A 27,191-nucleotide genomic window follows, 5' to 3' on the forward strand; every position below is an offset into this window, starting at 1 on the left:
ATGTGGAGGGGAGAGAGGGGGGATGTGTGTGAGGTGGGAGAGGATGTGGGGGGGTGAGAGGGAGGATGTGGGAGGTGGTGGAGAGGGAAGATGTGGGGAGGGGGGGTGAGAGGAAGGACGAGGAGGGATGAGAGGGAGGATGTGTGGAGGTGGGGGTGAGAGGGGAGGATGTGGGAGGGGTGGGAGGGGGGGAGAGGGAGGATGTGGAGGGGGTGAGAGGGAGGATGTGGGAGGGGTGAGGGGAGGATGAGGAGGGGTGAGAGGAGGTGGTGGGAGGGGGTGGGAGAGGGAGGGGGGGGGGAGGGGGTGAGAGGGAGGATGTGGGGGAGGGGTGAGAGGGATAATGAGTGGAGGGGGGTGGAGGGGTGAGAGGGAGGATGTGGGAGTGGTGAGAGGGAGGATGTGGGAGTGTGGTGAGAGGAAGGATGTGTGGGGTGGGGGTGAGAGGGGTGGGAGGGGAGGGAGAGGGGAGGTGTGGGAGGGTGGAGAGGGAGGATGTGGAGTGTGGTGGGAGAGGAAGGATGTGAGGGAGGAAGGAGAGGGAGAATGTGTGGAGGTGGTAAGAGGGAGGATATGTGGTGAGAGGGCGGACGTGTGGTGTGGTGGGAGAGGGAGGATGTATGGAGACTGGTGAGAGGGAAGATGTGTGAAGTGGGGTGAGAGGGCGGACGTGTGGAGTGTGGTGAGAGGGAGGATGTGTGGAGTGGGGTGAGGAGGATAGTTGTGAGTAGGGTTGGTGTATCTTATGATCAGTCTGACTCGAGACCATTTGAACAGTTTGTGGAGATCTCTGCAGGGTTGCAATATCATCTTAACTTGGTACCTTCCTAAATATCTTCATGTCGTCCACAAACTTACCTACAGTATGCTGCCAAACTCTGATATATCATGGTTTAAAGTCTCAAGAAATCTGCAGGCTGATGATAAATTTAATTTAGTGCCACATTATTTACCCATAAAAAAGCACTACTGTATGTTGTTTATTCTTTATTTCACCTTGCCAAGCCATTCTTATTTAGCCACTGTCTATACCCCGCTTGCACCAGATGGTAAAGGTATCTAAATGCTGCCATACTGGGCTTGGTGAATGAACCTATACTGCAACTATCAATCCTTGTACTACACTCATTTCAAAATCATATTCTTTATACTGTACAGTAGTTAATTTTCAATCATCCCTCATACTGTACAGTACATGAATGGATGAACACAATTCACTGGGGAAAATTCTTACCTTAAGTGACCTGGGTGAAAGTTTTCTTTCTGCTGTACTTGGATGATGCATTGAGTCAGTTAAACATGTGCAAAGTGTTTCCAGTAAACATTACTCTGCATTATGTTCTTTTATCACAGGTAAGTGAAATAATACAGTAATAAAATATTTACAGTAAAACACAAAGTACACAGAGTACTGTAACCGTACAGGAGTAATAGAAACTTAGGAATCTAGTGCTGTATGTAACTTTAAATTTCACATTAAAGTTTCACACGACTTAATTAGAAAACAAAAAACAAATGCAAAAACTCTTCCTTAATTTTTGGTGTTATGGATTCATAGGAAATAGTTAATGGAGTGTAGAAATGTAAGACAAAGTCCCATATGGGCCACCTGAGTGGTGTAGTGGATGGTGTGGACCGTCAAAGAGGGACCATGTCACCCTTTCTGGCAATCCACCAATGAAAAAATAGTAGAAAATAATGTTGTGTAACTTTTGGACTTATCCATAAGTATAAAACAGTTTCTAGAGTGATTAATATAATAAAAATACCTGCACATACCAGTAGTGGACCAGTTTATCCCAGTACCACCCCAATAGCCAATAGTTAAAAAAAAAAAATGTTTAGGAACACGGAAAACACAAAAAATAACAAAATGTATAGTACAGTATAATGCTGGTAAATGAGCCAACGAGATGGAGAATAGTGAGGAGGGGTCAGGGGAGATGGGGGGATGAGTGGAGGGTAGTGTGGGAGAAGAGGTCAGGGAGCCCCCCCCTCCCCCCCTTTTATTTTACCCCTAGAAGGCGGTGAGGAGACTTCCAGTTATCACAAACCATTTTTCCCTAATTTAGTAGCCACAAGGCTTTGTATTCCCGGCAAAATAAAATCGTGCAATTTGAAAGCAAAATCAGGACAAGCCCCACATCAATAAATGGGGATTGTTTTGGGAACACATCGATCAATGGACTTAGTACTTTAATGGTTAAAAGAATTTTGTTGTGATGAGGTAAGAATGTATATCTGCTATAAAACAAATTCTTCACCTGAATAAACCATTCTTCCACTAAACTATTGGCAGGTTCTCTCATGTGGTGTTCAGCTTGCTGGGATCTCACAAGTCACTTATGGAGGGGCCTTAAAGCCATATGCTGTATACTACTATACTATCAATAAAGCCAATGGCTTTACAGTGCCTTAAATTATCCTCGCAACAACTAATAATTAAAAGAAATACCAAAAGTGAGAGTCATTCAAGACAACAATCTCTTGCCATACCTAATAGCCTTCATCCCTGAAATTTTAAATAATTCATCAATCAATCTTACATTTTTTCTGCTAAATATGTCATGTAATTATACAAAATACGGACAAGTACCAAAAACCAAGAATCAATCAAGTCAGTAATCTCTCCATAAGACTTAAGGCATTAATTGTCTTCATCCTTCAACTCTTTAAAAGAAAAAAATATTACAGTACCAGTTGTTCACATTTGAGTCCTCCCTCCAACTAGTACTAACACTACAGTATTAACCATTGTTCCCTGTACTGTAGTTCCCTTGAGACTACTGTACATCTCCAACAAATATGAAACTTAAAAAATCTAAACATAGTGCATTAGGAACATAAAAAGTGCCAGACCACTATACCAGTGCCAGTGCTCCAAAGACATAAAATACCCGGTACTTGCAACAAACATTTATGAGAACAATACCAAAGAACAAAATATTAAAAAAAAAAACCAAAAACGAAGAAGATTGAAAAGTGAAGCAAATTAAGACACAAGAAAACATTGTACCAGCAACTGAATAATATGGAACAAAAGAACCAAAGGTACATAATACTGTTCTCCCATTAACAAATGTGACCTGTAACTGTGACTTTTATTTTTGACTGAAGGACTAGAATTTGGTGTTTTGCGCTTAACCTACTGATAATGCATATTGCAAATTAGTTTCATCACACTCTGTATCAATAAAAGAACTATATTCCTGACAAAGAAAAGTTCACAGACAACCAAAAAATTACAGCAGCTCCATGCCATAATGCATCTGCTTTTATTCACTAGAGGTTGGCATCTGTAAATATGTATAACTGAATATAAATCAGAAGAGCCAAGTTAATCGAGTAAAATATAAAACAATGTTATGATACCCAAAAAATTAAAAATTCACAAAAGTTACAAACTGCACCAAAAATATTAACAAAAGAAATAAAATTATATAATATACTGTACTTAACAAGGATAATGAGCAACATACAAAGCACCATAATGTAATACCAATGAGTAAAACACAAAAAATACTTCAAACTTGCAACATCAGAAGGCCTTTGCACTTTTAAACAATTCACTTTATTGCTGTACTGTATTGACAAGAAAGACAAAACCACAAAATGAAGTGTGAAGGTGGGTAACTTACCACTCTTTGCTCTATCCATTCATCATGGTTGTAGGGGATACATCCATCAAGGTCCTCTGTCAATTGGTTCTTGTCTATGTATTCATGCAGGTCACCGATACAGTTGCACACAACAACCTATCAAAGAAAATCTGTCATTAGAAACAATCACTTAAAACCGTATTATCTGTCTTCTCTCCAATTTACACATTCAGATCATGTAGAATCAGAAAACTTCTTAAACTATACGGTATACAGTACAACATAATAAGTTTGAATTACCCAGGAAAGAGGTTTTACTCATTAATTTTGCCTACTAAGTGATGGTAGGGTAGCACTTACTCTTAAGAATCATTTACCGACCACAGGACCTAGATAGAATAAATACTGTAGTAGAATTGTCTACGATGAGAAAACTAAGGCATCAAGATCTAACAATGTCTGTATTCCACGATTTTAATTTTAGGAATATAAACTGGAATAACTTAACTGGAGACTGGGAATCAGATGAATTTTTAGAAGTGGTACAAGAAAAATTCCTCCATCAACATGTTTTGGAAGCAACATGTGGGGAGAATACTGTACAGTATACTGTACATGTACTAGATTTAGGAGGCAATCATTCTCAACCACACAAGTACAATGTCTTCCTGCCTGCTGTTCCTATATACCATGGACCAGTCTGCAATACAGTATTGGGCTTGAACTTATTATGGATATTCAGCCTGGTCCATTTGTCATGCCATCTCCTATTACCTGTAAGCTTACTTAAGAGAGAGAAACCGCAGTAGCTTCCAGGGTACTCCTTCGGGACCCACACCAAGCAGATGTTTTTGTCAGTTGAGTAGAATTTATTGATAATGTTGCACTGTATTTCATTCATTTCTGTTTGGCCATTTTTATTGCTTGAAGAGCTGACATTAAATCTGAAAATATGACAAATTTCTCATTATCGGAGATGTTTGTGTGCCATAATCAATGGCCTTGTCTAGCAAACAGCTCCCTTGAAAATACTTTTATGTGGTATGGCAAGTGATATCTAGACTGATAGTTTTCTGACCAGATGCCTGCACCGACGCCAGTATCAGTTTTGGATCCGTCGGTTAACAGACATAAGCGATCCGAAACACCAGGAAGAGCTCAAAGAATCTTATACGGGGGTCTGCTGCTTTCTTGGGAGCCATTTGGTGGAGATAAACGGTCTCAGGGCTTCCCAAGGAGGAATGATGTTGGACACAAAGTTGTTAGTGTCAAGAACCAAGGCCCATTTTGTTGTGCTTGTAGGTGGAGGCGAGCTGCAAAGGAATTAATCCCTGCAAGGACGTCATAGCTTCCTTGGGCCAGAGCACTCCAAGCACATCGCCAAATCACTCTCCACCTTCATGTCTACTGGTATTACCCAATCTACTGTACTGTATACGGTCATACTTCTAGTACTTCTTTCCCCTTTAAAATCACGTGCTTCTGTCTTCTTTACTTCTTCTAAAAACTCATTTTCACTGTTTTTTGGTGTATAAACCAAATTATTGCCAAGTCCACAGGATTAGCATATAATCTGTCTAACAGTATTCTGACACTTGACACAACTACTGAACCCAGCTTCTGACTTACAAGAATACCTCGGCCAAACTAATCATTGTTTAAAATGTTACCAAGCATCCTGACCATGTCCATAACAGACTGAGACAAAAGAACTGGCTAATAGACTTACCCTGAACTTGAATTCGTCTCTGAATATCTTGTTCGAAACCTCTGAGATAGCTTTCTGGAAGAATCCTGCCGGTCTCAGGACATAAGCAACTGTGATGAGCCCGGGAAAGAATCCCTGGAACAGAGATGATATGTTATTAAAAAGTATTTGTAGGTAGAGATAAAACTTTCCAAAAAAATCAAACAGTAGGATTCATTTTACAGTGGCCTTTCCTTTCTAGTGTTTTAGAAATAAATTGAAGCAGCCAAGGCAATTTAATAAACAAAACAAGTGCTGTACTAATAGTTACAACTCAATATCCACACTAATAATAATACAGATAGTAACTCTTTGGTCTGGCATGTTTTGAATCTGGTGCCATTAGTTTGCAGAGTTGTTGCACAAGTATTAGCTTTTTACTTTTACCCTCTTCGCCGCTGATCAGCTCATGAGCCGCTTGGGTGGTCAGTCACGTCTTTGTTATGCACTGTTGGCAAGTATTGGCTCCTGAATGTATCTGAACCTGCTCCAGTGTTGGTCAAGTCTGGTCGTGAAAAGTTCACATTCAGTAACGTTACAACACTGACAGTTTTTCCAAGAGTTCACAATTCTCACTCCGAAAAGTTTGCCCTCACGGTTTTCTAGACTTGAGGGGCGGGAGTTACCCCTTGCCTGTCTGTAGTATAAGCTAGGCAATTGCAGGCGTTTTAATCTCTCTGGATAACTCAGCGCCAAGCAACCAAGTTTCTTTAGACTGTATCTCCAGCCAAGTGTTTTGGTTCCACACTCTTGTCTTTCCTAATATTTTGCCTATACAGTATTTTAGCCCTACTTCAGATACATTCAGGAGTCAGTGCATGCCCAGTACTTAACAACAGTGTATAGCAGAGACATGACTGGCTGCCCAAGTGGCTAACGACCCGATCAGTGGCGAAGAGGATAAAAAAACAAAAAACAAAAAACAAAAAAACAAGAGACCAGGAGGTGTGGGAGGTGGCACCACGAGCATTGCCACTAGTACCTGTAGTGAATAACTTCACCAGGGCAAATGCCTGGGAGATGTTCACGGAAACAGTGCCAGAGAGAAAGAGAGGGACGCCGGTTATGTTATGGTTATTTTTAACTCATAATTTAGGGTAAATACAGTTACTGTATACCCCGAAAGCCTACGTCCCATTAACTGCCGATTCACATAACCGACAATTACATATTGGGGAAATACCCTCAAGTTTTGTTGATACCCCAGAGATCTGATGATCATGAGAGAAGCAGCAGAGGTGTTTTGTAATTGGCGGGCGGCTGCGTGGTGCAAATTCTTGCCAAGAGACGGCTCTGTGTGCTGCCTCGGACTCGCTCTGGCCTCTCCGAAGTTAACAGAAAATGTACTAAAATACTAAATGATAATGCACACACGTAATATGAATTATGACTGATATAACCTGTATTGAAATTTAATTCAATGATGAACACATGTCACATACGAAATATGACAGAGTTGTAACTAAGAAAATTAATGTTGTTGCTTGCAGGAATATAACATTAAATTACGATATAAACAAGAGGGGTTGTAACCAAGGGTGGATCCAGAGGGTCCGGACCCACCCCTTTTCATCAGAAAATTCCAATACCTTTTCTTTAATGCAGTATTGTACTCGGGCATTTTTGTGTAGTAAAAAAATATTTACTATTGACTACATAATATCTCCTAGTATCAAGTGCGCATGGCTTCAAAATGGCTTCATAATGCCCACGATATTGGTCAGATTTAAAAAAAAAATTCTGGGGGGTTACAGCCCCCACCAAAACCCCCCAACAGGATGGACTTGCTGCGCTCGCCACGTTCCCCCACCCATAACTTCTTGGACCCCCTTTTTGATATGGATATTCCGTATTTATTTTAAGAATCCTCAGTCTATACCAGTCACAGTCGTGGTGTCTGACAAAAACATCTCATGAGCTGATTCAATGCTCGAGCACACACACACTCTCTCTCTCACTCTTTAGATTCCAACACACTCCAGGTAGATAAACTAAATTGGAAAACACACATCAGTGCAATTGTGAAATCCTCCAGTTTTTGTCTCCACGTCCTCCATCGTCTTAAGTCCCTTTGTGCTGACTCAACATTCATGCTTCCCAAGCTCACCTATGCTTCCCCTGCCTGGTCTTCTTCCCTTAATACTACACAACAAAAACACTTAGAAAAAGTGTGCTCAACACACTGACCCTCTCGGCTTTCTCTGATCATCACCATAACCTCATCTGCAAGTTTGGTGAGAAGCTTCTGCACCATTCTCGACACCGGCTCCTACTACCACCCGAGATCACTCGTCCATGAATTGCTGTTCGACACCATAACTGCATCTAGCCCATACGAGCAAATACTGATCGCTTGCTAAAAGAACAGTCCAATCTCAACCATTGTAAAAATTAACAACTCGTAATCAACCAGTGTATTCACTCCCAGCCAATCTTACCTTTTTGCACTGTCACTATGTTGAAATGCCCTGTAGCATAACCTTCTCCCCACCTTGTTCTTATATATCATATTTGTATCACTTTAGTTACTCGTATATTACTTGTCAATCAAGTGACCCATTCCCCAATTGTGTAAGTGTATATTTTCAGCCCTTTGGCATGCACGCACACGCGCGCGCACAGTTTATATTCATCGTACAACTAGGAGGGAATATTTTTGTTTTTAGTCAGCATTATTCAGCTGCTCCAGAATTCAGTGTTATGTGGCGAAAAGATAACAAGAAGGCCTCAGGATGTTGCGATTGTGTGTCTTGGTGCTCTGTCTTGGTGATAAACCGGTTAGCGACTGGTTAAGGATGTTCAATCGTGGTGGTCTCTCCCTCGTGTGTGTGTGTGTGTGTGAAGACGTTTTATATTATATAAATCCCACTGTTTACACCCCCCTCTGGCACTTACCGAGATCTTGAGCAGGACGGTCTTGACAGAGTTCCACTTATCATTCCGTCTGTCGATAACCAAGACAAAGCCCATGTCCGCATCCTGGAGTCTGAAACATCAAGTTAAATCAAGTTATATCACGCGTATTTCAGACTAATATCCGAGACATGTTACACATCATAATCATAATGACACATGTTAAAGACTGGTGGGAGACAGGCGTGTAACTGGAGGCTGACCCAAGTATAATCGAATCCTGTTTTTCCGAATTCTCACCCATTGTTTTCTGGTTTTGACCTGATCCAATCTCATTTCATTGACCAGTAAAATGTTAGGCAATAGTCGATCACTGAAAAGCACTGTATTTATTATGTTCCTGATTTTGACTCATCTCAGCAACTTTGTCATTTGGTAATGGTTATGTGTAAGCTACCACCAAAGAATGGAGAGTAAAGGCCTTCACGAAGTTTGGCGTGCAACCAACAGATGGCGTTCATGTAAGGAAAATTGTCTTTACTTCTTTACAATTGCTGGAGTATGTTATTAAGATTTAGTGAAATGGTAGATAAAGTTAAATAAAGGCCAAATAAAAAAGTAACTACAGAGAAAACACGTGACAATCAATTTAAATCAAAGACACTTGATAGGGAAGGAAATAGGTAAACATTGATTCGGAGTAGAGTTCTACGTATGTTACCAAGTAGCATCATCACACAATTAAGATGGGAGGTTTCAAATATATTGTCGGTTGAACAAATAAGTGATACTAGTTGGTCGTACATGAGAGTTGCCTCATTCGTTTGTTATAGTGATAAAACCTTATATCAGGGACCTGGAAAGTAGAGGCACCACAGTCCTTCTGTTGGCAAGGGCGTGAGTATAGGAGCGTTACTTTGTCAGCAACGGGTGTCAATTCTCCTGTCATCAGCGGATGCCATTTTTCCTCATCAGAGAGAGGGCACTTCCCGTTAGCCACGAGTGTCACTTCTATAAACTGCGAGTGTCGCGCTCCCTGTCAGCTGTCAGCAGAGGGTATCAATTCTGTGAGCAGTAAGTGTCATTGACAATAACGGTTGTCACTTCCTGCTAGCAGAGGGTGTCACGTCCACTATCAGCAGCGAATGTCACGTCCAATGCCAGCAGAGTGTGTCACGTGGTGGGTTCACAAGGTTGTGGACGCTGATGGACACAGCCAACTTGGGATGACACGACGTTAATGATGGTACAGATCCAGTCCACATTACACCCCATTTTTGCCTGCCTTCGTAGACTCTCACCCTCATCTCCCCTTTCCTCTCACCTGCCCCTCAACACTCACCTTCTCACCTGCCTCTCTCTCGTCTCACACGACTCTCCCCTCTCATCTGTCTCTTCCTCTCACCTGTGTCTCTCTCACTCCACTGCCTCCCTCCCTCCTCATCTACCTCTTTCCCCTTTCCTCTGCCTCTCACCTCTTACCTGCCTCTCTCACCTGCCTGTTTCCCCTCTCATTCCTCTCATCTGCCCCTCTACTCTCTCACCTGCCTCCCTCCCCTCGACAAATTAAGACCTCGTTCCAATTATGGCCTAAACCCATTTCAGGCTGGTCTCATTATCTCCCAGAAACTCGCAACAGGAGTAGAGACGCCTCACCAGGAGGGACAGTAGCACCTCACAGAGACTTTCACCAGGCAGAGTGGGAGAGAAACAAAACATTCACCACACACAAATACTATCTTCTACGTCCCAACTTTATCCTCCCTCTCTCCTCCTCTTCCTATATCTAACAGGAGGTGCAGGAGAAAAGTATGTCACAATACTCTCGTACATCTCTCCCTTCTTCCTTTGTCTCCCCTTACTTCATCAATTCTCTTCTCTGCTGCCACCACCTGAACCTCTTCTCTCTGTGAGGAACATGGTGACAAGGAACACCCCAAGGAACATGGGACAAACACCAACATGGTGACAAACACCCAAGGAAATGTGACAAGGAACACCCCAGGAACATGGTGACGAGGAACACCCAAGGAACATGGTGACAAGGAAACACCCAAGGGAACATGGTGACAAGGAAAACCTAAGGAACATGGTGACAAGGAACACCCAAGGAACATGGTGACAAGGAACACCCAGGGAACATGGATGACAAGGAACACCTGGGGAACATGGTGACAAGGAACACCCAGGGGAACATGGTGACAAGGAACACCCAGAGGAACATGGTGACAAGGAACACCTGGGGGAACATGGTGACAAGGAACACCTGGGGAACATGGTGACAAGGAACACCTAGGGGAACATGGTGACAAGGAACACCCAGAGGAACATGGTGACAAGGAACACCCAGAGGAACATGGTGACAAGGAACACCCAGGGAACATGGTGACAAGGAACACCCAGGGGAACATGGTGACAAGGAATACCTGGGGGAACATGGTGACAAGGAACACCCAGGGGAACATGGTGACAAGGAACACCCAGGGAACATGGTGACGAGGAACACCCTGGGGAACATGGTGACAAGGAACACCCAGGGAACAGACAGAACCGAACACCTGGGAACATGGTGACAAGGAACACCCGGGGAACATGGTGACAAGGAACACCCAGGGAACATGGTGACAAGGAACACCCAGGGAACATGGTGACAAGGAATACGGGAACATGGTGACAAGGAACACCCAGGGAACATGGTGACAAGGAACACCCAGACAAAACCGGGGAACATGGTGACAGAACACCAGGAACATGGTGACAAGGAACACCCAGGGAACATGGTGACAAGGAATACCTGGGGAACATGGTGACAAGGAACACCCTGGGGAACATGGGCAAGGAACACCGGGAACATGGTGACAAGGAACACCCAGGGGAACATGGTGACAAGGAACACCTGGGGAACATGGTGACAAGGAACACCCAGGGAACATGGTGACAAGGAACACCCAGGGAACATGGTGACAAGGAACACCCAGGGGAACATGGTGACAAGGAATACCTGGGAACATGGTGACAAGGAACACCTGGGGAACATGGTGACAAGGAAACACCCAGGGAACATGGTGACAAGGAACACCAGGGGAACATGGTGACAAGGAACACCTAGGGAACATGGTGACAAGGAACACCCAGGGGAACATGGTGACAAGGAACACCAGGGGAACATGGTGACAAGGAACACCCAGGGGAACATGGTGACAAGGAACACCCAGGGGAACATGGTGACAAGGAACACCCAGGGGAACATGGTGACAAGGAACACCCAGGGGAACATGGTGACAAGGAACACCCAAGGGAACATGGTAACAAGGAACACCCAGGGAACATGGTGACAAGGAATACCTAGGGGAACATGGTGACAAGGAACACCCAGGGAACATGGTGACAAGGAACACCTAGGGAACATGGTAACAAGGAACACCCAGGGGAACATGGTGACAAGGAACACCTGGGGAACATGGTGACAAGGAACACCCAGGGGAACATGGTACAAGGAACACCCAGGGGAACATGGTGACAAGGAACACCCAGGGAACATGGTGACAAGGAACACCCAGGGGAACATGGTGACAAGGAACACCTAGGGAATATGGTGACAAGGAACACCCAGGGAACATGGTGACAAGGAACACCTGGGGAACATGGTGACAAAGAACACCCGGGGGAACATGTGACAAGGAACACCTAGGGGAACATGGTGACAAGGAACACCCAAGGAAATGACAAGGAACACCGGGAACATGGTGACAAAGAACACCTGGGGAACATGGTGACAAGGAACACCCAGGGAACATGGTAACAAGGAACACCCAGGGGAATGAGGACAAGGAACACCCAGGGGAACATGGTGACAAGGAACACCTAGGGGAACATGGTACAAGGAACACCTGGGGAACATGGTGACAAGGAACACCGGAAATGGACAAGAACACCAGGGAACATGGTGACAAGGAACACCTAGGGAACATGGTGACAAGGAACACCCAAGGAAACATGGTAACAAGGAACACCCAGGGGAACATGGTGACAAGGAACACCCAGGGAACATGGTACAAGGAACAGACAGAAACCCAGGGGAACATGGTGACAAGGAACACCTGGGGAACATGGTGACAAGGAACACCTGGGGGAACATGGTGACAAGGAACACCCAGGGAACATGGTGACAAGGAACACCCAAGGAACATGGTGACAAGGAACACCTGGGGAACATGGTGACAAAGAACACCTGGGGAACATGGTGACAAGGAACACCCAGGGAACATGGTAACAAGGAACACCCAGGGGAACATGGTGACAAGGAACACCTGGGGAACATGGTGACAAGGAATACCGGGGAACATGGGACAAGGAACACCCAAGGGAACATGGTGACAAGGAACACCTAGGGAACATGGTGACAAGGAACACCCAGGGAACAATGTGACAAGAATACCGGGAAGACCAGGGGAAATGACAAAAACAGAACATGGTGACAAGGAACAACAGAACACCACACAAGAAACCAGGGGAACATGGTACAAGGAACACCTAGGGAACATGGTGACAAGAATACCCAGGGAACATGGTGACAAGGAACACCAGGGGAACATGGTGACAAGGAACACCGGAAATGTGACAAGGAACACCCAGGGAACATGGAGACAAGGAACACCTAAGGAACATGGTAACAAGGAACACCCAGGGGAACATGGAGACAAGGAACACCCAGGGGAACATGGTGACAAGGAACACCAATATGGACAAGAAACCAGGGGAACATGGTGACAAGGACACCAAGGGAATGGTGACAGAACACCTAGGGGAACATGGTGACAAGGAACACCGAGGGAACATGGTGACAAGGAACACCCAGGGAACATGGTGACAAGGAACTCCCGGGGAACATGGTGACAAGGAACACCTGGGGAACATGGTAACAAGGAACACCCAGGGGAAACATGGTGACAAGGAACACCAGAGGAACATGGTGACAAGGAACACCTAGGGGAACATGGTGACAGAAACACCCAGGAACATGGTGACAAGGAAACACCTAGGGAAACATGGTGACAAGGAACACCTGGGGAACATGGTGACAAGGAACACCTAGGGGAACATGGTGACAAGGAATTTTAGGGAACATAGACAAGGAACACCGGGGAACATGGTGACAAGGAACACCTAGGGGAATATGGTGACAAGGGAACACCAGGAGAGAGACAAGGAAATACCTAGGGGAATATGGTGACAAGGAACACCTGGGAAATATGGTGACAAGGAACACCCAGGGGAAATAGAGACAAGGAACACCTAGGGGAACATGGTGACAAGGAACCTGGGGAACATGGACAAGGAAATACCTGGGAAATATGGTGACAAGGAACACCTGGGAACATGGTGACAAGGAACACCCAGGGGAACATGGAGACAAGGAACACCCAGAGGAACATAGACAAGGAAACACCCAGGGAACATGGTGACAAGGAAACACCAGGGGAACATTGGTAACAAGGAACACCTAAGGAACATGGTGACAAGGAACACCGAGGAACATGGTGACAAGGAACACCAGGGGAACATGGTGACAAGGAACACCGGGAACATGAGACAAGGACACCCAGGGGAACATGGTGACAAGGAACACCCAGGGGAAATAGGTGACAAGGAACACCCAGGGGAACATGGTGACAAGGAACACCCGGGGACATGGTGACAAGGAACACCTAGGGGAACATGAAGGAACACCTAGGAACATGGTACAAGAACACCTGGGAAAACAAGGAATACCAGGGAACATGGGAAGCGGAAAATAGTGACAAGAACACCTGGGGAACATGGTGACAAGGAAACCAGGGGAACATGGTGACAAGGAACACCTAGGGAACATGGTGACAAGGAAACACCCAGAGGAACATGGTGACAAGGAACACCCCAGGGAACATGGTGACAAGGAACACCTAGGGAACATGGTGACAAGGAACACCAGGGAACATGGTGACAAGGAACACCTAGAGGAACATGGTGACAAGGAACACCTGGGGAACATGGTGACAAGAACACCTAGGGAACATGGTAACAAGGAACACCAGGGGAACATGGTGACAAGGAACACCCAGAGAAATATGGTGACAAGGAACACCCAGGGGAACATGGTGACAAGGAACACCCAGGGGAACATGGTGACAAGGAAACACACAGGGGAACATTGACAAGGAACACCCAGGGAACATGGTGACAAGGAACACCTGGGAACATGGTAACAAGGAACACCTGGGGAACATGGTGACAAGGAACACCCAGGAACATGGTAACAAGGAACACCAGAGACATGGTAACAAAAGGAACACCCGGGAACATGGTGACAAAAGACACCCAGGGAACATGGTGACAAAGGAACACCCAGAGGAACATGGTGACAAAAACACCAGGGAACATGGTGACAAGGAACACCCAGGGGAACATGGTGACAAGACACCCAGGAACATGGTGACAAAGACACCCAGAACATGACAAGGAACACCCAGGAACATGGCAAGGAACCCTGGGAACAGAAAGAACACCAGAGACAAAGAACACCCAGGGGAACATGGTGACAAGGAACACCCAGGGAACATGGTGACAAGGAACACCCAGGGAACATGGTGACAAGGAACACCCGGGGAACATGGTAACAAGGAACACCAGGGAACATGGTGACAAGGAACACCCAGGAACATGGTGACAAGGAACACCCGGGAACATGTGACAAGGAACACCAGGGAACATGGTGACAAGGAACACCCAGGGAACATGGTGACAAGGAACCCAGAGGAACATGGTGACAAGGAACACAGGGGAACATGGTGACAAAAGGAACACCCAGGGAACATGGTGACAAAAAGACACCCAGGGGAACATGGTGACAAGGAACACCCAGAGACATGGTGACAAAGAACACCCAGGGAACATGGTGACAAGGACACAGAACATGGTGACAAGGAACACACCCAGGGAACATGGTGACAAGACACCCAGGGAACATGGTGACAAGGAACACCCAGAGGAACATGGTGACAAGGAACACCCAGGGAACATGGTGACAAGAAACACCCAGAGGAACATGGTGACAAGGAACACCCAGGGGAACATGGTGACAAGGAACACCCGGGGAACATGGAAACAAGGCACCCAGGGGGAACATGGTGACAAGACACCCAGGGGAACATGGAGACAAGGAACACCCAGGGGAACATGGTGACAAGGAACACAGGAACATGGTGACAAGGAACACCCAGGGGAACATGGTGAAAAGGAACACCCAGGTTAGAGGCACTATAGTTATCACCATTCAAAGAGGAAGACGCACCACTTCAAGGATGCTACTAGACAGTGATGGACAGCTTAGGCCAGTGAAGGGCCCATCACCTCAGTTCGCCCCAAGAGTGACCCTATACTCTATCTCATTGGGTCACAAGATTGATATTTGTCACGTACTCTAACCATGACCCCCAGAAATAGCCATAAATAAATATAAAACAGACCCGAGTGTTTCATTATGTTATAGAAAATATTTATAATTGTAATCAACTTCAAATAGTGAGCAAAGGAAGTAATGGTACGTTTAACACACCACCTCTCATATTATGCTACACATGAAGACGTAATTGGTGAGGTGAGGGGCGGTGTACAATATATATTTACGAACACCTTGCAATACAACCTCTCACAACCACCGGCAGTAGCACACTAAGTTGATCATGAAGACAATGTTGCCATATAATAAAATAAATAGGCCTACTTTGTGTGAATCTAAAAATATTAAATCAATTAAATTTATCAGTGAAATATCAAAATATTAATAGAATTTTATGTTAGTGTAAATCCCAACTAATTACCAAAAATACGTAATACTGTGATTGTCAAAAGTTTAATAAATAGTCAAATCAGAGTTTAACGTAGAAGTAGATTGAAGAACACGCATTAGGGGTAGGCACAAGAATACAAAGTAAAAGTAGATACAAGAATACAAATTAGAAGTAGATACAAGAATATAGAATAGCCGTAGACACAAACATGAGGATGGAGAAGATAGAATAAGAGTGCAGTAGATATAACGCCATCAATAAAAGTAGATAATGAAAGCCACGTATATAGAGTACATAAGACTATACAGGAGGACATAGTAACAGGAACACAGATGTAGAGGAGACAGACGTACAGTACACACCTGATACTGCCCAGGACACAACACTTTAAGTAGGTACTAAAAGACACTTAGGTAGATACTTATAAAGGACATTAATGCGGTAGATGAAGTAACTAGTGTAGAGGGGGATACTCACGAGGGCACAGAAGTGAGGTAGATGATAAGTTTGCGGTATTCCTCATCTCCCAGTTGGGCGAAGTTGCCTCTGTCCGGGAAGGTAAGGATGGGGCAGCCCTCCCGCGACTTGCCACCTACGGGAGACAGAAGGTTTGTTACTGTACGGCCTGTCATTGTGCCCTGAGACTTACCACCTCACCACAACAAAAACATTATAGTTTTTTAATTTTTAATTTTGTTACAGATATTTCGGATTTATAGAGGTTGAGATTTTTTCTAATATTTACATACTATACATACTGTATTCTAACACACACACACACCAAAGTGACACCTGGATAACATCTGTGGCTCTTAGGGCTACTGGGGCTAGATTTTAGCATTGATAATCTATTTATAGTTTCCTGTTCCGTCTAACTGACCTATTCTTCCGCCCAGAACGGGACAGGGGAAGGTGGTGGTTAAAGATGGAAGTCATCAGCGAACGCGGATTGGAAACTTGTATGACGATTTTACGGAATAAACATTATTATTATTATTATTATTATTATTATTATTATTATTATTATTATGTTTGAAGACAAATTTATTTTACAAGAAAAAGGTGTTTACCATGCACTTAAAATTGTTCAAATTGTACATGAAAAATACGGGTTGCATGGCACTTTTCCGGGATCTTTAACCCTCCATCCAATAACACCACTAGCTGTTTCAAGCAGGAGCGTCCAGGCATAGTCCCGTGCTGGCCATCCATCCGTTGTAGATGGTCCATTACGCCAACGCACTTCACATAATATGCAAGTTCAAGTCACTGGAATGTAATTGTTCGTGCAGTAGTGAACGCCATTTTTAAATATATAACTCATACTAATTTCCAGTCATTTGGGATCTTTTGTTCATTCATAAAAATAATTCTATAACACAACTCCCTAACACTCTAATACACCCTTTGAGAACTATGTACAATAAAAGACAAAAGTCGTGTCGCGGTTTTGTCCGAAGATTAAATATAACTCGAGAAACATTATGAGAGCCCTACCACAAGGCAGAGCGCACCAAAGGTTGAGCTCTTCGGCATATGTTTTCACCAAATTTATCGACACGACTTTTGTCTTCCATTGTACTTCAGTGCTGTAACAAACTGCTTTTCCTCACAAATATGTATGTTTTGTGCATCCTCTTCACGTGAACACTGAGGGAAATAACTCATTTAACGCCTACGCCTTGTTCTGGCTCTGTATAACTACCTTCTTCAAGTCTCAGGTCTGATACACCCATAAGTGTCCTTAATTGATTTTGCGACGACATAAAACTACGGTACGACTAACCGAGTTTCATTTCTTAAACCTATTAAACTAGGTAGTAGGCAGCTACCAAACAGGGAGGTACTACCGCCTGGGAAGATATTGGAAGCATAATGTGTTGTCTAATGGTAGACCCTGCTGCCATATGGCATCACGAAAATTGAGACCAGTCCCAGGTTGCTGATCTGACTTTCTGCCTCATTTACACATAATTGCAAAGTCTCAATTGTTTCTTTTACCTTGACAACACAACATAGATAATGTTTCTCACTCTTGATTGATTGATTTTTTATTTATGGTTATTATTTGTATTATTTTATTTATTATAATTATTATTAATCATTATTATTATTAGCATTATTATTATCAATATTATTCCCCCCCAAGGTCCTGATGTGGGTCAGTGACTTGTGCCCGGGTGGGCTAATCCCCATAAAACAAAAAAAACAATAAAAATAAAATAAATAAATAAATAAATAAAAACACATCTCCGTCCATCGCTTAATACTTCGAGAATTTTTTCACCTTTACCTAAACGAAATCATACGTGTTCACTCTTGTTGTTCATGACCACTGAGTCTCCCTTGACTACATAAGTCTTCCTGCATTATATACGGTACTATGTACTGTATACCAATATATAAGTAACTTTAACTCCACATCACCAGACACACACAGTACCCCTATATATATATATATATATATATATATATATATATATATATATATATATATATATATATATATATATATATATATATATATATATATATAACATCGAGGCCCACTATTTTCTTCGCTCTCCTCTCCTACCTTCCCTCTAAACAGCGTGATGTAGCGGGTCCTTCCTGCCGCGTAAAGTTCTCCTTTTCTGAGGAAAGTTAGGACGTAACACGCAGGAAATGGCCCCTTTACCGCATACTGGCACCCGCCCACAACACACCCCCGATGTCGAGCCGTTAACAACATGAGTTACGGCGACATTACCAACGTGTTTTCTGTGGTAAAAGACTTAACCTGGGGTTAACTTGGAGGTTTATATGACTGTGCTCATAGTTGTTTTCATTTTTTACTGTCCACAGACGACTGGACATACACGAGGGCAAATGAAGGGCTCGCAGTACAGTACCTGCAACATCTGATGTACAGTTCAGTATAGCGCCACTAGCCGGATGGACTCGTTCTGTAACCGACCAGATGTGTTCAATATTCCATTCCCCATTACCTTTATACTGTTATGTTATGCTGAGAACAGCACGTTTGATCATTCTTATCATTGACAATTATTTTACCGCAAACAATAGTTGTCCAATTCTTGTTTATTAAAGCTGTATTGGATTTTGTGTACAGGTTAGTATCCTTGTTTCTTCACACTACCAATAAGAGTTGGGCACTAATATACGACCTGAGTTTTATTAACGGATAAAGTAGTCAAATAGTGGTGCGGCGGCTGAATGCATACAGTTCTCGCCTTCTGTGGTAAGGGTTACGGGTTCATGCCCAGCACCTCCTTTACGTTCACCCAACAGTGAAAGGCTTCCTAACCTTACATTTGGGAAAAGTAAGGGCAGTGCCGGCGACGCTGCCTCTTTATGTATTGAAAAAAAGACTCAAGTTTACAGTAGGCAACTCGTCCCTAACTACGAAACCCACTTTCCTAGCACCCAAATAACTAGAAGCCATTACTACATATCTGCGTTCAGCCACACAACCAAAGATACATTTTAACAATATATATACATATATATATATATATATATATATATATATATATATATATATATATATATATATATATAAATCACACAGGAAAAGAAACAACAGTACTCCGTTGTTTCCCAGTATTATCAAATTTAATCCACGTTTTCATTGTGGATCTACAGATATATATATATATATATATATATATATATATATATATATATATATATATATATATATATATATATATATATATACACATTACACTTGTGCCGATTATAAATAAGAACAAAATTACATCCAAATCGCCAATCTTAAGCCGACTGGAAGTGTTCTTGACGTGTAGGAGTTGTACGGCAATTTACTATTATGACATATTTAGTGGAGAGAGTCTGCTAACTTAACCTCACAACATTTAAGGAAATTCCCAAAAGATAAAAATGAGCATCAACTTCCCAGTATGTGCAATCAAAGAGATGTTTTACCTACATCGGAGTACCATAGTACTTTTTTTTTACGGGAAATAGCCCACCTGGACACAGGTCATCGACCCACAACGGGGCCTTGGGAACAGGAGTAAAAAGAAATTAAAAATAAGAAGAAAAATACTTAATTAATCTACACCACGAAGATGCCGGAAAACCAGCATTTTGAAATGAGACATTGTAAGAGTATGGAAACACGGAAGAAGGCAGAGCATTCCACAGTTTGGCTGTGAGGAATGAAGGCTGTACTATAATGGGTTATTCTAGTGTGACCGACATCCAAACAGAAACGGTGGGCATCGCGGGCAAGACGAGTGTTACGAGCCCACGGCCTTGCCAGCGGTACACAGGAAGCCAAATCTACCGAACATCGCCCGTTAAAGTACCTGCAAAAGAGAGTGAAGAAACATTGCGGCGAAGAGAAACGGAAGAGAGATTATCAACTAAAGAATGAGAGTTACAAAGACGATTTGCCTTTGATTCCACCCTATCTAACAGTTGGACAGAAGAAGAGCCACCCCAGATATGAGAGCAGTACTCCAAGTTAGGACGAATGAATCCCTTATAAACTTGAAGCAACTGCTCAGGAGTGAAGTAGCTACGGCATCTGTACAGCATTCCCAGCTTTCAGGAGGCAGCTTTAACAATGTTGTGGATGTGTGGCTTCCATGACATATTAGAGGAAATGGTGAGACCTTACATATATATTTTAGAATATGGCAGAATGATTGCATCCTAAAATGTGATTGGTAGATCTTCTATTTTGGAATGTGTAATTGGTAAATACTGTGTTTTATTACTATTGAATTTAACCAAGTTTCTACCACCCCATTCGGAGATGCTGCACAGCTCCGCAGTGATAGATGAAATGATATCAGCTGTAGAAACACATCTAGTTTGAGAATTAGGGGGAAAGGAAAAATGTGAAGAGCGAAGAGTAAGAATCATCACTTTAGCTAAATAAAAAGTAAACCAATTAAATAATTGACAAAAAATCCCGTAAAATTGTAGAGTTTCAGTCAGAAATAATCCAATGTCTTATTTGGTTAGATGCAGACATTATAACGTTAAGGCAGGAGAGTGCACACGAAGTGGTATTTGGCGGTGGAAGGGGAGACGGTCGTGGTTAAAAGCAGCATCACAAGGTGGTTGATTGAGTGGATCTATAAATGCTGGAGGACACCAACTAACTTCTCTACATTAAGAGTAAGACCACATCAACTCCCCCGTAAGTACAGTCACAACTAACACCAACAAGTGGACAATAACCAAACAAAAACTTACTCTCGTATAAAGCTGAAATTACTATGAGGACGTAATCAAATTACAGTTCAAAAAATTCAAAATTTCCTCCACGGATATTTACAAAATCCTTTAATCAGGACACAGGTCACTAACTTTACCTGGACGTCTGTCACAAACATTGGATCAAAAGGCACCGATGTTAAATAACTTGCTCTGTAAATTCAAAAACTGCACCACATTCAACCTGAATCCTTAATGTGTTAACATTGGCTGTTGTTACCGAACTCCAGTTTGTTTTAAAGCTGAATCGGACAAATATCTCTATTTAGCGGAATCGGTTATTTTGCAAAATGACCGGCATGCATATTGGTAATTTTGCAAAATAACTTACAAACAGACAACCTAACTTAACCTAACTTATGGTTAGGACAGCACATAGTAAAAAAAAAAAAAAAGCTACACGAGCCATCCTAACCTAACCTTAATCAACCATAAGGTTAGGTTGTTTGTTTGTAAGTTAATTTGCAAAATTACCAATATGCTTGGCAGTCATTTTGAAGGAAATCAGGTGAATAATTAAATTCAATAATTGAATCAATTGATTAATTATCATGTATCACAAGATGTGAACAAGTTACTTATTACACCTGCTGGCTTTATTATATTGAATGTGGGTCTGTTTTACCTGAACAGTTGTATAAACATGTACTGTACTTAAACCATAAACAATCCATTTACGTGGGCTGTATTTATCAGAGCTTTCCACACGGTAATCGCTGCCAGCTTTGTTTTTACTAAATGATTATAACTATAATCACCAGCACACCAAGTGACGACCAGAGATGAACAACAACCTCAAACTCACATAATTATGGAACACTGCATTGCTTTAACTGGTCAACCATGTTAATTGTTTACCAATAGTTAAACTAAATATATCGGAACGCACACACACACACCGGCTGCCATGCTCTTTCAATAAACCGTTAATTATAATTATTATTAATTAAACAAACATTAGGCCTATCTGCTCACTATGTGCACAGAAACTAAACAGATATTAAGCCTATCTGCTCACCATGTGCACAGTAACTGGAGAAAAGGCCTAGTCCTTCACTAAGTGCACAGGAACCAACAAAAAACCTAGCCCATTACTCCGTGCACAGGAACATTGCAAACTCAACAATTCCCTGTGGCCTGAGCATGGGTGGATCCGAGTTGCCACGCTGTACGGACGGTTGCTAAATAAACAAGAAACAGCCTAAGAAAGTGGATCAGGAGAGGTGTATATCCATTACCACCAACACAAGCAGCTCTCCGTGTGGGCAGGAGCAGCTCGGTGCTAAGGATATTACCTCATGAGGGTAAACGGAACGCAACGAACTTTTGAAGTAATTGTATTGAACTTTTCTACTCACTTAGGTTTTAAACAGTTGCAAAGTTCTCAGTTAAGAAAAAAATGAAAGCAACAGAATAAATTAAAAAACAACAACAATATAATAATGATTGAAAAACGTGAAAAGGAATGGGCAACATACAGTAAGCGCCATTAAGATAAACCATAACAACAAACTTTGTGGAAATCTAAATCCATTTCAAGTATAATGGCCAATGTACCGGTACGGCAGATATATATTTTCCCGTTGCCGAATCTAAATAACTTTTGATCTAAAGCTGTGACCTTGACTTATAAAACAGACTTGAAAATACTGTTGCGCACTCCCTTTATACAAATACCCTAATACAAATTCATATCTTCCTTGATACAAGACTGATACTACGGACAAGGCACATCTGTCCGTTTTCCATTGAGCTTATTAAAATGTCTCAACCGTGAGTACTGAACACAATGAACAAACTTTAGAATTCTCCATAATTACCGGTAACGTATATGTTCCATAGAGCGCGAAGCCTTGCCACTTGCCAGGAGAGCAGCAATGGAGCGGCTAGACCGAGGTAATACAGGGTTAAAATGATTACGGGATGAAACCAACGCCCGTAAAATTGTAAACCCATTAGGGAGGGCTCGAGGCTGGGAGATGGATTACCAGGGGCGCAGAGCCATATGAGAAACGCTGCCTGATGACCACGCGTTCAATAGGTATGGATCTCATTATGGACTAAAATTAAATACATACAAGAAAGAAAGCAAAGAAACTATATACTGTATAATAAAATGAGGTCATGATAGGTAAAGTAAATATACTGTATATGTTGGTGGTTATAAAATGTGTACGACAATGAAGTAAGTCCAGGACACTGAATAAAATATAATGTTCAATGAAGTAGATAAACACTTGTAGATAAACAGGGAATTGCTTGACTTACCAGTGATGATGGCATACTGGGCGTGTAGCAGCTCACTGACGTCACGAACACTGAGCGCGCACCCCCCCTCCTCCAGCACCTCGTCTGTAGGGGAGAAATAACCTGTTACTGTCACATTTCATCAGAGGTATACAGTAGTTTACTAACTATACTAGAGTACTTAAATTTAAGTCTTTTTTTTAGGGTCGACTTTTTAAGAAAGTATCAAAGTACTTTTATTCGGAACAACTTTTACATTAACCTAGCACAATTTAAGAGAAAACATTGAACTTTAACTAAGCTACAATTTTACAATAGTCTGTTAAATACAAAGCAATTTTCCCAAACATTAGGGAAATTTCTATGGATGGATAAAGCAACCAATTACATGACGTTGCTTGACGCGAAGAAATCACACAAGAGACATATTTTGGGGGTTCCAGTGAAGATCTCTCCGCTAGACTCATACCTTATATATATATAAAAGATTTAATTAAACAAACCAAGAGGGGATCATCTGAGGATTAGGCACCCCATTTTATTTCACCTGATCATTAAACACCCTAATGCTAACTTATCCCCTCCTGGTACATTAGCAGGGGTGCCTAATCTTCAGGTAATCTCTAGAGAGCGTCCGAAAACCAGACTGTGATTGGTTGAAGTGTGAAGTCATGTTTCTAAAACAGATCAGGGATTATTATAACATTTCTGGAGTTAACAGCTGATACCAAGAACCGCAACTAACCTAAAAATTCTAGATAGGTTTGGTTAGGTTAGGTTAGGTTTGGTTGGCTTAGGTTTGATCGATATATGTAGTTTGTTTTAGAATGGCGGTTCCAGCCCCAATGACTAGCAGCCACGGTTCCCGACAGCCTGTAGTCACTGGTCACAATATTCACACTAAGGAAGCATTTTTGTGAACGGATTACCTTATATTGACTCGTGTGTCTGGTTAAAGCTGGAGATTTGTAGCCTGAAAAAAAAACGGCGACTACAACAAAGTACACAAGGAGGCGGGAAGAATTGGTGAACCACTAGGTACCCCTGTACAATGACACCAGAAGCATCTGGCTAGTGTGACAAGTATATACAGTATAAATATTATAAAGGGGCTTACTAAAGCCTAAGGAAGGAAGGATATTCCTTTAACATATAATCAATATTATTTACAAAATATCTGGCCAGTATGGGGAGGATCATCGTGTCTCCGTCAGGGGGTCGTGGAGTGGTGGTCCAGCAGGCGTCACGGAAGCGTTGTGTGTGGGGACATCTTAGGAGGTAGTGGATAAGGGTGCTGCTGTCGGGTCTTCCTCGACTATCTTATTATTTCTTCACTGCGAAATCGTACATAACATCTTCAGTACTCATTCATATTTCTTTATAATTCCTTGGGTAGTTTACTTAAATAACTGAACATATTAGCATACCAGTATTATAGATAAATATGCATGAAGCAAATACGTCCATTTAATTAGGATGACTTCAGCTGCATACACTGTAAAAGTTGGCCCACGCCTCGCCAATTTAACCAGCCGCCAATATAAAATTCCCGCCACGCTACAGAAATTCCCTAGTGACCTCGGAGAATATTGGACATTTTTTATAAAGGAAACGAAACATATTTTTTTCTGATAATAGTCCTATTTATCATTCAAAAAATCAACACATCCAAATAGTAATGAAAAAAGTTGTGAAAAGAATTTACTTACAAAATCAAATATATATTATAAAACTGTGTTACGTTAATATGAGCGTCGTCTTACGGGGTAACATACAGGCATACTTTTCTTTAAGCGACTAGCAAAGTTTTACACTAATTTTTGAGCGATGTTGTAAATCCTAATAGGAAGGAGAAAAACGGAATTTTTTAAAGTACACAAGAAACCAGACCTCAAGCACACACCTTCACTGAGTCACTAGGCGTCATTATGAGCACCTGTGTCACTTGCATCATTATGAACATCCGTGGTACTTGCATCATTATAAACACCTGTGTCATCTTGCATCATTATAAACACCTGTGTCACGTGCATCATTATGAACATCTGTGGTACTTGCATCATTATAAACACCTGTCATCTTGCATCATTATAAACACCTGTCACGTGCACCATTATGTACATATGTAATACTTGCATCATTATAAACACCTGTGTCACTTGCGTCATTATAAGCACCTGTGTCATTTGCATCATAAATGAGCACCTGTGTCACTTGCATCATTATAAACACCTGTGTCACTTGCATCACTATAAACAATTGTGTCACTTGCATCATTTTGAGCACCTGCGTCACTTGCATCATTATAAACACCTGTGTGATAACTGGTGTTATAATAGGAACCCACGGGGCACCTGGAGTCATTAGGAACATGTCTGAGATATATGACGTCATTAGCAGTATAATGACGTATACCTGTGAGCCATAGGGTGTTTCATCTCACCACCATGACCCAGGTTCGAGTCTCACCTGGGTCGGGTGTGAGAAGGATGTTGTCCCGACTCCTGTGTGACCCTTCCAAACATCTGGATACACAGGACTTATAACTTCGTCCAGTATACTCAGTTAAATAATGCTTTTGTTTTTGGTTTTTTTCAGGCATCTAATCCCCTCATGAAGGCTTATGGGCCCACAATAAACAGTTATAAGAGAGGAGGAGACATCTTGGCATTTACTACGAATAAAAGAGACTTGGTATTATTGAAATATTGAAATTATGAAGCTTGGTGGAGTGGCTGAGAAAGATCCCGACAGACACCTTGAGCAGCCGGACAGGTTATAAAGTGACAAATAAAAGAGGTTAATAAACAGAGATCTTAGGAAGTTGATGAGGCGTAGAAATTCGTCACATTTTTTCCCCTGAAGGACAAACGTGACCATAACAGACAGAAGTGAAATTCCCTAGACACGTATACACCTCAACCTGCTGTTAAATCATCCCTACACACCTCCACCTGCTGTTAATCATCCATACACACCTCCACCTGCTGTTAAATCAACCATACACACCTACACCTGCTGTTAATCATCCATACACACCTCCACCTGCTGTTAAATCAACCATACACACCTCCACCTGCTGTTAAATCACCCATACACACCTCCACCTGGTGTTAATCATCCATACACACCTCCACCTGCTGTTCATCATCCATACACACCTCCACCTGCTGTTAATCATCCATACACACCTCCACCTGCTGTTAAATCATCCCTACACACCTCCACCTGCTGTTAAATCAACCCTACACACCTCCACCTGCTGTTAATCAACCCTACACACCTCCACCTGCTGTTAATCATCCCTACACACCTCCACCTGCTGTTAATCATCCATACACACCTCCACCTGCTGTTAATCAACCATACACACCTCCACCTGCTGTTAATCATCCATACACACCTCCACCTGCTGTTAATCATCCATACACACCTCCACCTGCTATTAATCATCCCTATACACCTCCACCTGCTGTTAATCATCCATACACACCTCAACCTGCTGTTAAATCAACCATACACACCTCAACCTGCTGTTAAATCAACCATACACACCTCAACCTGCTGTTAAATCAACCATACACACCTCCACCTGCTGTTCATCATCCATACACACCTCCACCTGCTGATAATCATCCCTACACACCTCCACCTGCTGTTAAT

The 27,191-nt window shown here is 42.4% G+C and overlaps 1 protein-coding gene across 7 annotated transcripts in view; it reads right to left on the bottom strand.

The window, feature by feature from the left end:
• LOC121870620 (guanine nucleotide exchange factor DBS-like) overlaps window positions 1–27,191 on the bottom strand; it is a 170,973-nt gene that overhangs the window by 76,994 nt on the left and 66,788 nt on the right. For all 7 annotated transcript variants that reach the window (XM_042372471.1, XM_042372470.1, XM_042372469.1 and 4 more), the window contains exons 2-6: window positions 23,550–23,633; window positions 16,506–16,620; window positions 8,242–8,332; window positions 5,329–5,442; window positions 3,639–3,755 (exon numbers count right to left, since the gene is read on the bottom strand). In XM_042372471.1, the coding sequence (XP_042228405.1) occupies window positions 3,639–3,755; window positions 5,329–5,442; window positions 8,242–8,332; window positions 16,506–16,620; window positions 23,550–23,633 (521 nt within the window). The remainder of the gene's footprint in view (window positions 1–3,638; window positions 3,756–5,328; window positions 5,443–8,241; window positions 8,333–16,505; window positions 16,621–23,549; window positions 23,634–27,191) is intronic.

This window comes from Homarus americanus, unplaced genomic scaffold (assembly GCF_018991925.1).
Source record: "Homarus americanus isolate GMGI-L3 unplaced genomic scaffold, GMGI_Hamer_2.0 scaffold56333, whole genome shotgun sequence".
NCBI lineage: Eukaryota > Metazoa > Arthropoda > Malacostraca > Decapoda > Nephropidae > Homarus > Homarus americanus.